Source organism: Mastigoproctus giganteus, chromosome 5 (assembly GCF_048544385.1).
Source record: "Mastigoproctus giganteus isolate SK-2022 chromosome 5, ASM4854438v1, whole genome shotgun sequence".
Classification (NCBI taxonomy): domain Eukaryota; kingdom Metazoa; phylum Arthropoda; class Arachnida; order Uropygi; family Thelyphonidae; genus Mastigoproctus; species Mastigoproctus giganteus.
The window spans coordinates 177,623,796-177,636,211 of record NC_143579.1 but is presented as its reverse complement, the minus strand read 5'-3'; the positions used below and the strand labels follow the sequence as shown (position 1 = coordinate 177,636,211).

General features: G+C 36.3%; 1 protein-coding gene across 1 annotated transcript in view; it reads right to left on the bottom strand.

Annotated features, from left to right (window-relative positions):
* LOC150085870 (mediator of RNA polymerase II transcription subunit 13-like) overlaps positions 1-12,416 on the bottom strand; it is a 554,522-nt gene that overhangs the window by 236,398 nt on the left and 305,708 nt on the right. Inside the window, exon 15 of the mRNA XM_090374721.1 lies at positions 8,195-9,033. Within this exon, the coding sequence (XP_090230847.1) occupies positions 8,195-9,033 (839 nt within the window). The remainder of the gene's footprint in view (positions 1-8,194; positions 9,034-12,416) is intronic.

The window sequence follows — 12,416 nt, the reverse complement described above, 5'->3', positions numbered from 1 at the left end:
AGTTCTTAACTTGCATAGCTTCCGTATATTTACTAGAAAACCAAGGTTAAAATAAATGATGAGATAAGAAAGTAAAGGCTTTTATCCATACAAGAATAATTTCACTGACATGATTTGAGCAAAAATAAGGGTCAGAGGAATTAAACTGGTTATCCAACCAAAGAGAACAGAAAAGCAGTTCATCCTATTTTTCACTCAAGTAAAGTGAACAACACGAGGCTGAGTATGAACATGGGAGAAAGGCACCACTGGAGAAGAGACCATGACCAAGCTGTAATTTAAGATACCTAGAGGGAAACTAATATTAACTGTATATCTTGTTACATGAAAGATATGGTTGCATTTAGACACAATTGTGTCTAAATGCTAGCTGGAGCTGTGAATATTAAAATCACAAAGGAAAATTACTTCACTGTTAGGACAGTCAGGTTGGAGGAAGTTGAGTTTCAAAGAAAGTCAAAAAATTCTCAGTGTTCTGAAGAGCAAAGGCAGAATGATAGTGACAACTGAAGGATTTGATGGAATGGGACAAAGAGATTTTAAGCAAGAGGAGGAAAAAAAAAAAAGGGGGGGGGGGATTTCAGATTTGAAGGTCTCTCACAAAGACTATCAGGGCAGATACATGCACAAGTACCACCTTTAAAGCAAAAGAATTACAGGCATACCTCGAATAACGAATAGGATGCGTTCCACAAAATTACTTCGTTAAGCGAAACTTCGTTTTCAGAGGTAAAAATACTATGGCCAGAATAGGGATACGTTCCTACGTAAAGAAAATGAAAAGCTTTTTTTTTCGAACAAAGAAAAGTTTTATTAAATAAACATTCAACTTTCAAAGTGAAATCACATTTTAAAATATGAGTCTAAAGTTGATTGCTTATGCTTTTTTCTCTTTCATTTAACAATTGCCTATACGGAGTTATTGCATTTAACACTGATCGCTTAACAATAAAACTTCTTCCTAAATCAGGATCATTTTCACTAAAAAAATTTAAACGTTTTCAATGTCATTTAAGCAGCTTTTTAAATCTTTGTTTGTTAACACTTTTTCGGCAGGAACTTCTTTAACTTCGTCTTCATTATCTTTGTCTTGGTTGCCAACAAGGTTTTCTAAATCTTCCACTGAAAAACCATCATCTTCTGCATTCAATAAATTTCTAACATCCTCTTCATCGACATTTTCGAAACCTATTGATTGAGCCATCTGGATAACTTCATTTCTAATTTCTTGGATGCTATTTTCTTCTTCTAGTACAACTTCTGGCCATATTTTGTGCCAAACTCCATTTAAGCATTTCTTAGTGACTTCTTTCCAAGAACTATCAATGTTTTCAATTGCCTTTTTAATGGTGTAGGTTTTCCAAAAAGTTTTAACTGTCATTTCCTCTTTATCCTCTAGTTCAGTTAAATTGCTTAATGTTCGACGCAGATAATAAGCTTGAAATGATGCTATCACTCCCTGATCCAATGGTTGAATCAGAGAAGTTGTGTTTGCTGGAAGAAACACAACTTTGACAGGAATGCATGTGTCCAACGTGTTAAGATCAGTAGGATGTCCCGGAGCATTGTCTAACAACAAAAGAGCTTTTTCTTCAAAGTTGTTTTTTTGACAATACCGTTTTACTTCAGGACAAAAGTGGTTAACAAACCAATCAGTAAATAACTCCTTGGTAACCCACTCTTTTCTATTTGCTTTCCATATTACAGGTAAATTCATTTTTATGTTACCTTTTAACGCCCTCGGATTTTCTGAATGGTAAACTAATAACAATTTTAATTTATAATCGCCAGAGGTATTTGATCGAAAGAGTAACATTAAACGGTCTTTGGCTGCTTTGAACCCAGCAGCTGGTTTTTCTTCAATAGAAATGAAACTTTTTGTTGGTAGCCGTTTCCAGAACATACCGCTTTCGTCAACACTGAACACCAAATTTGGTGGAAAATTTTCACGTTCGATTATTTCCTTTAGTTTTTCTGAAAACTTATTCGCGGCTTCTCCTGTTAATTTTACACTATGAACCCTGGCCCATTTTTTAAATTTCTCGAACCAACTACGAGAAGCCCAAAAGGTTTCCGTAATTTCGTCAGTTTGTTTAGATTTCAGGTGATTAAACTGGAATTTTTTTTTTATGTTAAATGGGGCTTGAAATTGCGGACTTCGTTATCAGAGGTAATGTTAACCGAGGTATGGCTGTATATATGCCATTGATACTCTCTCCAATCATTCAAATTCTCTCCAGTAGTAGCTGACATAGGAGAGGCAGCAAGTTTACAAACTAATATAGATGCCTCCTAAATCATCACCAACTGGTATGTTTGCTGAACTATCAGTGGCCAGTCTGTTTAAAAAAAAAAAGATGCTTTTGTTTCCTAGAAATATAGCAAATAATGGATCTTGCCAAATGCTTGAGCTCTGTTATGGATACCAAATATGGTGTTTTTAGCACTTCAAGCCTCTATTAAGAAAATTGGTGGAATTGCAGGAGATGATTAGTCATCTATTGCCTAGTTTAAAAGATGATCAGTCTTTCCTTCATGTGAATGATCACCACACCTTGACTTCTGTTTAGAATTATACACACCAGGGCAGTCCAATAGTAATATTGAGGGATACACTCAGCACTACTTATAGTCCTACCAGTGTGAAGGTTCCTTCAAGCAGAGGATTTGACTGTTGAATGGATTTTGTCAAGATTTGGCCTGCCTCATTACAAGTTTGACTTGAATATCGGTTATATTGGAGTTTTAGACTTTCAAATGACAGCCTTAGCTATCATTGCTGATCACTGGAAAAATGTCAAAGACAATCTAATGGACCAAACACTAGGTCATACTGACCTGAACACAGTTAGCATAACAATTTTAAATTCAAATAGGCAGGGAGAAGGGGGGAAATAATAAAAATATTTGATGTTATTATCATCACCACAATAATAATTATTTAGATTTATAAAAATAGAGGCTAAAGTCATATGTTTCCTATGAGCTGCTGAAGAAAATTCCTGCTCCTGAAAACAGATATGTTTTTGGAGTTTTTGGAATATTCTGATGTTTAGTCACTTATGATAATACACTGCATTGAATTTAATAAGTTTTAATTGTCCTGATTATTTATGAAAGCTTATTTTTGAATTTAGCTAAGGATTTCATAAGTCATGACTTATTATTCATAGAGCCTTTGTTACTGGAAATTTTGGGCAAACATCTGTTGTGCAGTATATAAATAGTTTGAAGGTCTTTCACATAGGATCTTATTTCTGTATTTAGTTAATCATACAGAAAGTCAGTAGTGTTATATAGAAAAATAATAGTGTGATATGCAACAAAATCACTGGAATAGTGTAAGATTATTATACTTTTATTTCAAAGTACGTGTGGTATTTTTAAATTAAAAATAGACTAAAATCATGTCTCAAACAAGAGAAGCATAGAAAAAACTAAAAAGTAGCAGGAATGCTTTGGCTCAGGAAAGAACCATGGATGGCAAAGATGTGTACAATGTACACCATACAGAGCTACATACAGTGTGCTTCTTGACAGAAGTACACTGTATGTAGCTAGTGTATCTAGTGGGATGTGATAAGACTAAAGAGGATGGCTTTGTGCACTTTCATTGCAGAAGTTAGAGGAAATTCAGCATTCTGATGGCTTATATGAAGTCTTGAAGAACAGGGTTAATGCTCTTGAAAGAATATGCGAGAGGGATCAATCAAGTATTTATCCATTCAGCATAATGCTGAACAGTACATCTGTGCATCATAAAACACATCCTATGTGACAGAATACGCTGGTCCAACGGTATATAGCGACTATTGATGACTCTACTGACAGGAAACGGAAAATATATGTTATAAATAGGATAGGCGGAATAGGACTCTTCCAGGAGTAAAAGTTGATGTTGATGTAAGGCAGCTATCATTTTTTAAGAAAGCTAAAGGTAATACTATTGTGTGTTTGGGATTTAAAATATTAAGAGGATTTATTTAATGAGACAGGGAAATGCTGAGAAAAAGTCACAAGTCAGGATACAATTTGAAAGTGTCTGCAATTCTTTCCAGACAAGTAGGAGGGGGAGGGACACGATAAGTGACTTGCAAATAAAATTGGCCTTGGAGACAGTGTGCAAGGCTCATGAGGTAGAATTTTTCTCAGCATGACCTCTAGTAATTAACAAGAGAACTTTTTTTTTTTTTTTCCACAGGAACTAGATACAATTAAATTGAAAGGGTGCAAGAATATTTGTTGATGATGTTACTGAGGTAATGCAGGTGGGTTAAAAAACTGCTTAGTTTGGTGGGATAAGCAGAAAAATAGATTAACAGCTGTAGGCAGAGGTGTAAGTGATTCTTCTACTGCTTCAACTGAGACATGCTGCTGACTGGAAAGGTATTGGAACCACAAGGCATGCTGCGGAGTCCTCCTGGAACAAGCAAATGCATGGTGGAAATTCAGGGTTACTATGAGTAAAAACAGGTGCATGTATACATTAATGCTATGAGTTCAGTAAACAAATTTGATGAAATTGAAGTACTCTTTAAATCATCCAATTTGGATGTTATATGAATATCAGAGATATGATACCAGTCAGACATAACGGATGTGGAATTTGAATATGGGGAAAACAATGTGTGTACAGAAAACATAATTCTCCCCCCTCTCTCCCCCCATTTTCCAGGACAGGAGAACGGGGAGGGAGAGGAATTATGCTCTTAGTTAAGAAGCACACAGAATCTTAAGCCAGTGCACCCAGCTGATGTAGGCGGCCAGTGCAAGTTCAGTCAATTTGGTGTGATATAAGCACTGGGAAAACAAAAATAAGAGTAGGAGTATATTATAGGCTGTGACTATGATGAGTATAATGAAGAACTATGCAGACAAACAGAGTGGGCCAGAAAATCAGAACGTCCTATAATGGGGGAATTTAAATTTCTAGATACTGACTTTCCTTTTGTCTTTAGAACTTGTGGGTTGGTAACCTACACTGCAGCAAACTTCTCTGGATTTAGTGGATGACTGTTCAATACACCAGCATGTTAGAGGCAATGAGAGAAAACAATACTCTTGATTATCAGAAGTGACTCTTCAGGTTTTAAGAATCAGCAGATAAAAGAACCACTAGGTTGCAGTGATCAAAGTGTACTGATGTGGGATTTATTTAAAGATGTACCTATTATAAAGGGTATGGGAAAAACTTTTGCTTTCATAAAGGTGACTATGGTTGCAGACAGTTTTTAAAATTTATTCAGAATTCACTGATAATGTTACCAAATGAAAATTCTAAATGGTAAGCATTCAGGGAAGTAATTCTAGAAGCTAATGGACTTTTTACACCAACTAAAGGATACTGTTCAAGGTAACGTAAATAGATGTGAGATCAATTGATGAGACTTGTAGTACAGAAGAAAAATTCATGGGATGCTTATAAATGATCAAGAGATACAAAAACCTACAGTAGGTTTTTATATCTCTGCAATCAAGTCACAAAGTGATCAGGCAAGCTAAGGCAGATTATGAGAAGTCTCTGGCAAAGAATGAAAAGAAAAGCAGCAGAGACTTCTTTACTTATGTAAACAATAGAAGGAAAGGGATGAACCACATTGGTGCACTAGACATGAATGGTATAACTGTTAATGATCCTGCTCAGGTTGCTGAGAAAACTGAATAGATATTTTGCACCTACATACACACGAGAAATTTTTTTGGGATGAGGTTGACAGAAGTATATCAGATTACAAGGAGCTAAATGATTTTGTAATAACTGAGACGAAAGGGAAACTGTTGAAGTTAAATGCAAATAACAGCAGATGGAATATCTTCAGTTGTATTGAGAGCAGTAGCAAAAGGGGTTAACAAACCTTTAGTCATAATTGTGAGATCATCCTTGAATTTAGGGGAGATACCAATGCACTAAAGATGTATTAATGCATTCTCATTTTACAAAGGGGGGAATCAAGGGGTGAAGTGAGTAATTACAGACCAGTAAGCTTGACTTCTATTGTAGGAAAAATAATGGAGTCTCTGGTTAAAGAAGTAATGCATGACCTTCTGGGCAGACGGACTTAGAAGTATCATCCCATCTGCCTAAAGTTAAAGTTTAACATTGCCAAATGCAAGGTACTGCATATAGATAGCAGTAATTCCAGAATAATATACTAGCGTGTGGTGCCACACTGAGAAAAGAGGAGAAAGAAAAAGCCCTGGGGCTTTTTCTTTCTCTGTGCAGACAGGCTACCAGGACAGCTCATGGAGTTTGGTCTATGTTACACAGGAATTTTATTAGTAGGGATAAGGAGGTGATTATTCCCATGTATAAGGCAATGGTTGGGCCACATGTTGATTATCTGTTGGAATGGGTACAGCGAAGAGCAAAGAGATTAGCGAGGGGGGGGACAAAAGGGCACTGTTATCAAGGAAGGCTTTAGTTCTGCGAATTGCAGTGTCTGGAAAACTAGGCCCATGAGATTTTTTTTAAGGCTTTGAATGGATTGAGTAGCCTTTGTGCTGATGGAATCCTTCCTCTTGCACAGACAATACATATGAAAGCAAAAAAATTCAAACAGAGGAAGGACAGTTGCAGGTTACATATGCAGAAATTTGGCTTCAACCAAAAGGGAGCTGATTGTTAGAATAAACTTCTTTCTTCAGATGGGAAGTGGGCAATCTAAATAAATTTAAAGAGGAACTAGACAATTTATCAGATGATGTAGAATTTTTTTTTTTTTTTGTATGATGCTGTATAAGTTTGTTTTCTTCTTGTATCATTTGCCACTACTAATATAAAGTTATAAGAAATTGGACAAATTAGTGGTAATAAAAAAGTACATATTCAGGAACTGTAATTTATTTCGGTTCAACCAGATGTTAAGAGTAGCAGGCCTAACTAATTGAGTTAACTCTATTAATCATATTAATAAAACTACCCCTTGACAATTTTTATTCCTTAAACCCAGAATGGGAAGCAAGGAAAGTTCACCAGAGTGTGACATTCTATAATTGCTATAGTGGCAATGTTTTTTCATCATCTTGTGAGAATGCTTGTTGTTGTTTGGTTTTTAGGAGCATTAGCAACTAAGGCCATATTGCTCCGGGAATATGCGGTGGTCATTCCCTGACCTTTCCGCATCCTCCGTATTTCGTGGTGACGGGCTCGAACCCCAGTCTAATCAAGAAGCGTGTGCTACGCACTGTTGCTCCTTCCCACCTGGCTATGGAGGCGCCTTTGTGAGAATGCAGTGTAATCTTTCTACTGTAGGCAACCATCTGTGCACTTTGTTACTGGTGGAGCCGTACAGCATCATCTATCAAACCCTTTAAGATTAAGGGGGTTTGATAGCTCCACTATTGTTGATTTATGAGATTCTACTGTACTCATATATTCATAAATGGCTGTGCTATACACATTTAAAAATGGGGCTCTGCCACAGTCTAAGTGATCACTTACTAAGTGATTATTTATTCTTTGGGAAGTAAGCACTTCCAAAAGAATATATCTTTTCGAAATGCTTACTTATCCAGTGGTATTACAAAGAGAAAAATGTACAAAAAAACAAAACAAAAAAAACACACCAATCTTGTAAATAGATTGTTTGTTTTTTTTTTGTTTGTTATTTGGTTTTTAGGAGCATTAGCAACTAAGACCATATTGCTCCAGGATATGCAGTGGTCATTCCCTGACCTTTCCGCATCCTCCGTATTCGGTGGTGTAAATAGATTGTCAAGACATTATAGGTAAAAATGCAAAGTGTATGGTCCCATTTCTTTCTTCAGTGGCAAACTATAAATTCTGGCCCCCTCCCCCTTGAGGGCACACATGACAGTAGAATAGTTTTGGGCACTGTTTTCCAACTTCATGATTATAGAAGGCTATTTAAATCTTGTTTCAAGGTGCAGATCAAACAAAATAATGATAAAAAAAATCCTAACTTCTACCAGCACCATTTACAATAAATCTGTTTGAGATGAACAATAAAAACATTTTTTTTTTTTTTTTTTAAATTACAGATCACAATAAACCTACTACCATCAGAATGCCCCACCTTACCCATCTACATGTACTATAAATTTAATTTCCATATTTTGGTTTGGCATTCATAAATAATGAAGTTTGTTTACATATAAATTATTGCAATAGCTACAAAACGCTTCCAACAAGGTTCTTTTTAAAAATTGCAATTTTTTTTTTTTTTTTACCTACCTGATAAATAAGGCCACTTGTGCAGACACGAAGATTTTAAATTTTCATCTAGCTTACTATTGCTAACATTATCTAGTGCTTGTCTTCCAGTCTCTAAAGCCATAAAACATATTTCACAACCATCTGCAATTTCTAAAGGATTATAATCATAATTTGTAATTTCATTTTGGTAGTTTTCTGCTTTGGACACCAAAGAATACAATGAATTAATCTTAGAACACTGCAGTTTTACCAAGTCTAATATACTATGAGGTATAAAATCAACTTGTGGTAGAATTTCTTTGTTGGATGATAATGATACACCAGTACTTCTTCCTTCTAAGGAGTTCATTTTTGGTCTATTCTCAACATTCAATAAACTTGATTTGTACTTTAATAGAGGTTCATATGGTGTTCCTGTGATATCAACTTCATCTTCATAGAATAACCCTGAATGATGACTATAATGCCGATTTACAACTGCACTAAAACCGCAAGTGCATTTATACTGAGGTTCATCATTAGTTGCTGTTGTTAAGCTGCTTGGGAGATATAAGCTTGCATCAGATCCTTTAATGTTCATATTGCATACACAGAGGGTACAACTTGCAAAGTTATGATCCTTAAACAAGTTTAGCATAGAATCAGAAAGTATAAGATTAACAAGTAAAGAATGAGCTTCTGGAATGGGAGCTGCCATGCTACTACTGTCTACTGAATTAAGATGTTTATTTAGGTATGATGAAACACTTGATGCTGGTGACTGAAGCTCACAGGTTGATGGAACTAGACGCTGATCAATATTGGAATCCGGACCAAACATGGAAGAAAATATTTTTTCAGTTTCAGATAGCTGTGACCTATTTAAACGAGAAACGAAAAAAAAAAAAAAATCATGAAACATCAATATAAAGGTAAAATTATTCAACAATTAATTATTTTTTGAAATATATGTGTGGTATATAACAAAATGGAACAAGGAAAATCAATTACCAGAGGAAAGGCAATTTGTAAACAAGTAGTTGTACTGCTTTCCCTAGAATTTTTGGACCTCAATTTCCTGAATTTCATGGACAAAATTCCACTATTTTCTGGATGCCGACTGCAATTCACGGGATGTTCACCAGTTAGCACACACACAGCGGCAGTACTGTTTTTTGTTGCGCCTGCCACGAGCGTGAGGAGAGTGCATTTTGTATCAACATTTATCAATTATTAGTATTATTTCAAATCATTTTTGTGACCACCAAGGGCTTCAAAACAAACAAGTGTTAAAAGAAAGAATGTACATTTCAGTGTCAGTCAAAAGCTTGAGCTGATTAAAGCTAATGTGTGACAGGAAAGAGAATGGTGAAGCTGTGTCTGCTGCAACACATTCAGTTGAGCCTTTCAGATTCCACCTCAATGAACTGATAAAGAAGGAGGGCCTGCTCTTATTTCAGGTGTATAATGGAGACGAGACTGGGTTATTCTGGGGGTCCGTACCAAAAAATACTCAAGCCTTCAGAAACGAAGACAAAACTCCTGGAAAGAAAATGAGCAAGGAGCGTTTTTCAGTTTTATACTGTGCAAGTGCTGATGGCTTCCATCACCTAAAGTTAGCTGTCATGGGCAAATCAGCATGCCCATGTGTTTTGAAAGATTACACGACACAGCTGTTTGTTATCAACTACCATTCAAAGGCATGGTTCAACGCCAACATTTCCTGACTGGTTTTTCAAGCATTTTGTCCCTGAAGCACGTCGATATCAGCAAGAGGTGGCTCCCAATGATTTAAAGGCTATTTTTATATTAGATAATGCTCCTGCTCACCCAGTTGCTGAGAAATTAGTTAGCAGTGATGGCAAGATCTGTACCATGTTTCTTCCCTAATACAACCTCTCTGATATAACCCATGGATCAAGGAGTCATAGTTTCATGCAAAAGGCTCTACCAGCAACAGTACCTGAACAAAGTTTTGGTCATCATTGAGTAGGAAGAAGACTTAACTGAAGACACAAGAGGCCAACATACTCTGAAAAACATTAAAAAAATTATAACATGGTCAGAAATTTACAACATTGCTGACTCTTTGGAATAATGTAAAAACCACCACAATGGCTCATAGTTGGAAGAAGTTGCTTTTGACAGTGATCCTGACATTGATTTTGAAGGGTTTGAGCCAGCCGACTTCCACCAAATGCTATGCCGTGTGGGAGAGAGAGAGAGAGAGAGAGAGAGAGAGAGAGAGAGAGAGATGTTACAGTGGAGGATGTAACCGACTGGCTAGAGGAAAGTGACGTAGATCCAGGTTACCAGGTCTTGACACCAGTGGAGATTGCTGATGAAGTGAGTCCAGTGATAAAGAAATTATTAACAAACCAAAAAGGACAGCAGTACCAGAGGCACTTGATCTTGTCATTCAGTATGTTAGCCTCTCAGACAACAGCAAAATCCAGACCTACTACCACCATTTAAGTACGTTATGAGAGGATATCATAAGGGAGGTAAACAGATGAAGGTCAAACACATTCTTCAAAGCTGTTGCTGCTCCTGCCCCCATCTTTGTTCCAGCCTGCCTCATCATCACTGAGACAGAATAAATTATTCTGAGTCCCACTATACGATCACAGCACAACAAACTCAGTTCTATCTCCATCAAGGTAAGAGAAAATAGTTTTTGATATATTATTTATTTATTCTAATATATTTATTTTTAATATTGTATTACTTACATTGCTTATAAGTAATGTATGTGCATTGTGTGTATGCTACCTATTATATTAATCACGTTTACTATGGGTACTATACAGTTAAATGTTTCATTAAATATTCATTTGGAAAATTCGAACTCCCATGTTTTTTGAACAACCCTTCCCACCTATTAGTCCACAAAACAGAAGTTAATCAGTGTTTATAAGAAAGCAACTAAAAGAGATGTTAATTAAGCTGAATCCTTTTTACAAAAGGACAGGGACATATGAAATATCCCACAAATGAAGTGCAATTAGTTAAGAAAAATTTTTAATTTTAAATTTAAAAAAGTATTATTTTCCAAAAAAGTAAATGGTAAACTATTAAATCTACCTCTTTCAGTCAATATTACATAACAAATTGATTAGTGTGTTACGTTTGCTGTCCCAAAATCACCTTATGGCAGGAATGATGAATGTTGTTGTTGTTGTTGTTATTATTTGGTTTTTAGGAGCATTAGCAACTAAGGCCATATTGCTCCAGGGATATGCGGTGGTCATTCCCTGACCTTTCCGCATCCTCCGTATTTGGTGGCCACGGGCTCGAACCCCGGTCTAATCAAGAAGCGTGTGCTACGCACTGCTGCTCCTGCCCACCTGGCTACGGAGGCGCCAATCTCCTTTGTGACTTGATTACAGACTAGCTTATATCTGCCATAGGCTTCTATGTTGCTTGATAATTTATATGCATCCCATGCATTTTTCTTCTCTGCCATGAACTGCATTAATTCATCTGATATCCATTTAGGCCTAAACCTGGAACAGTATTCCTTGGTTGGTATGAAAAGCTTAGTACCCTTGAAGATTATGTCCCTGAAGGCTTCCTATTTAGAATTCACAGTTGGTAACACCATCAGTTGTTCCTCACTTGACAGAATTTAAAAACTCTCTGAGACCACTGTAGTGTAGTCACCTTTTCGAAAGAAAAAATCCTTTCCCTTGATGGTAGTTACATACTGTGATCAGTGCCACCTAGTGGTTCCATTATCTGCAGATTCTTAATGCATCATCTTTATTAACTTGAACGGCGCCTCCGTAGCCAGGTGGGAAGGAGCAGCAGTGCGTAGCACACGCTTCTTGATTAGACCGGGGTTCGAGCCCGTGGCCACCAAATACGGAGGATGCAGAAAGGTCAGGGAATGACCACCGCATATCCCTGGAGCAATATGGCCTTAGTTGCTAATGCTCCTAAAAAAAAAACCAAATAACTATTAACTTAAATTGGCATATTAATTTATTTTTTAGAGTTGCTTTATATTCCTAGTAACAATACTTCAGTTTAAATTGAATTTAGATAGAGATTTTATAGGTTATTACTTAGTATCGGTAAGGGTATCAAATCCACGTGTGGACAGGTTTTGCAGCTCCCATGGACGAAAAGTTTTTAATTATACTTAGCCACCTTATTGACTTAATTGTTAGATTAAATTATTTTCTATAAGTAGCTTATAGACCTAGTCAAGCTCCGTGGTTTATTTTGAATTTAGATAGCGCAATTTGGAAAGTAAATA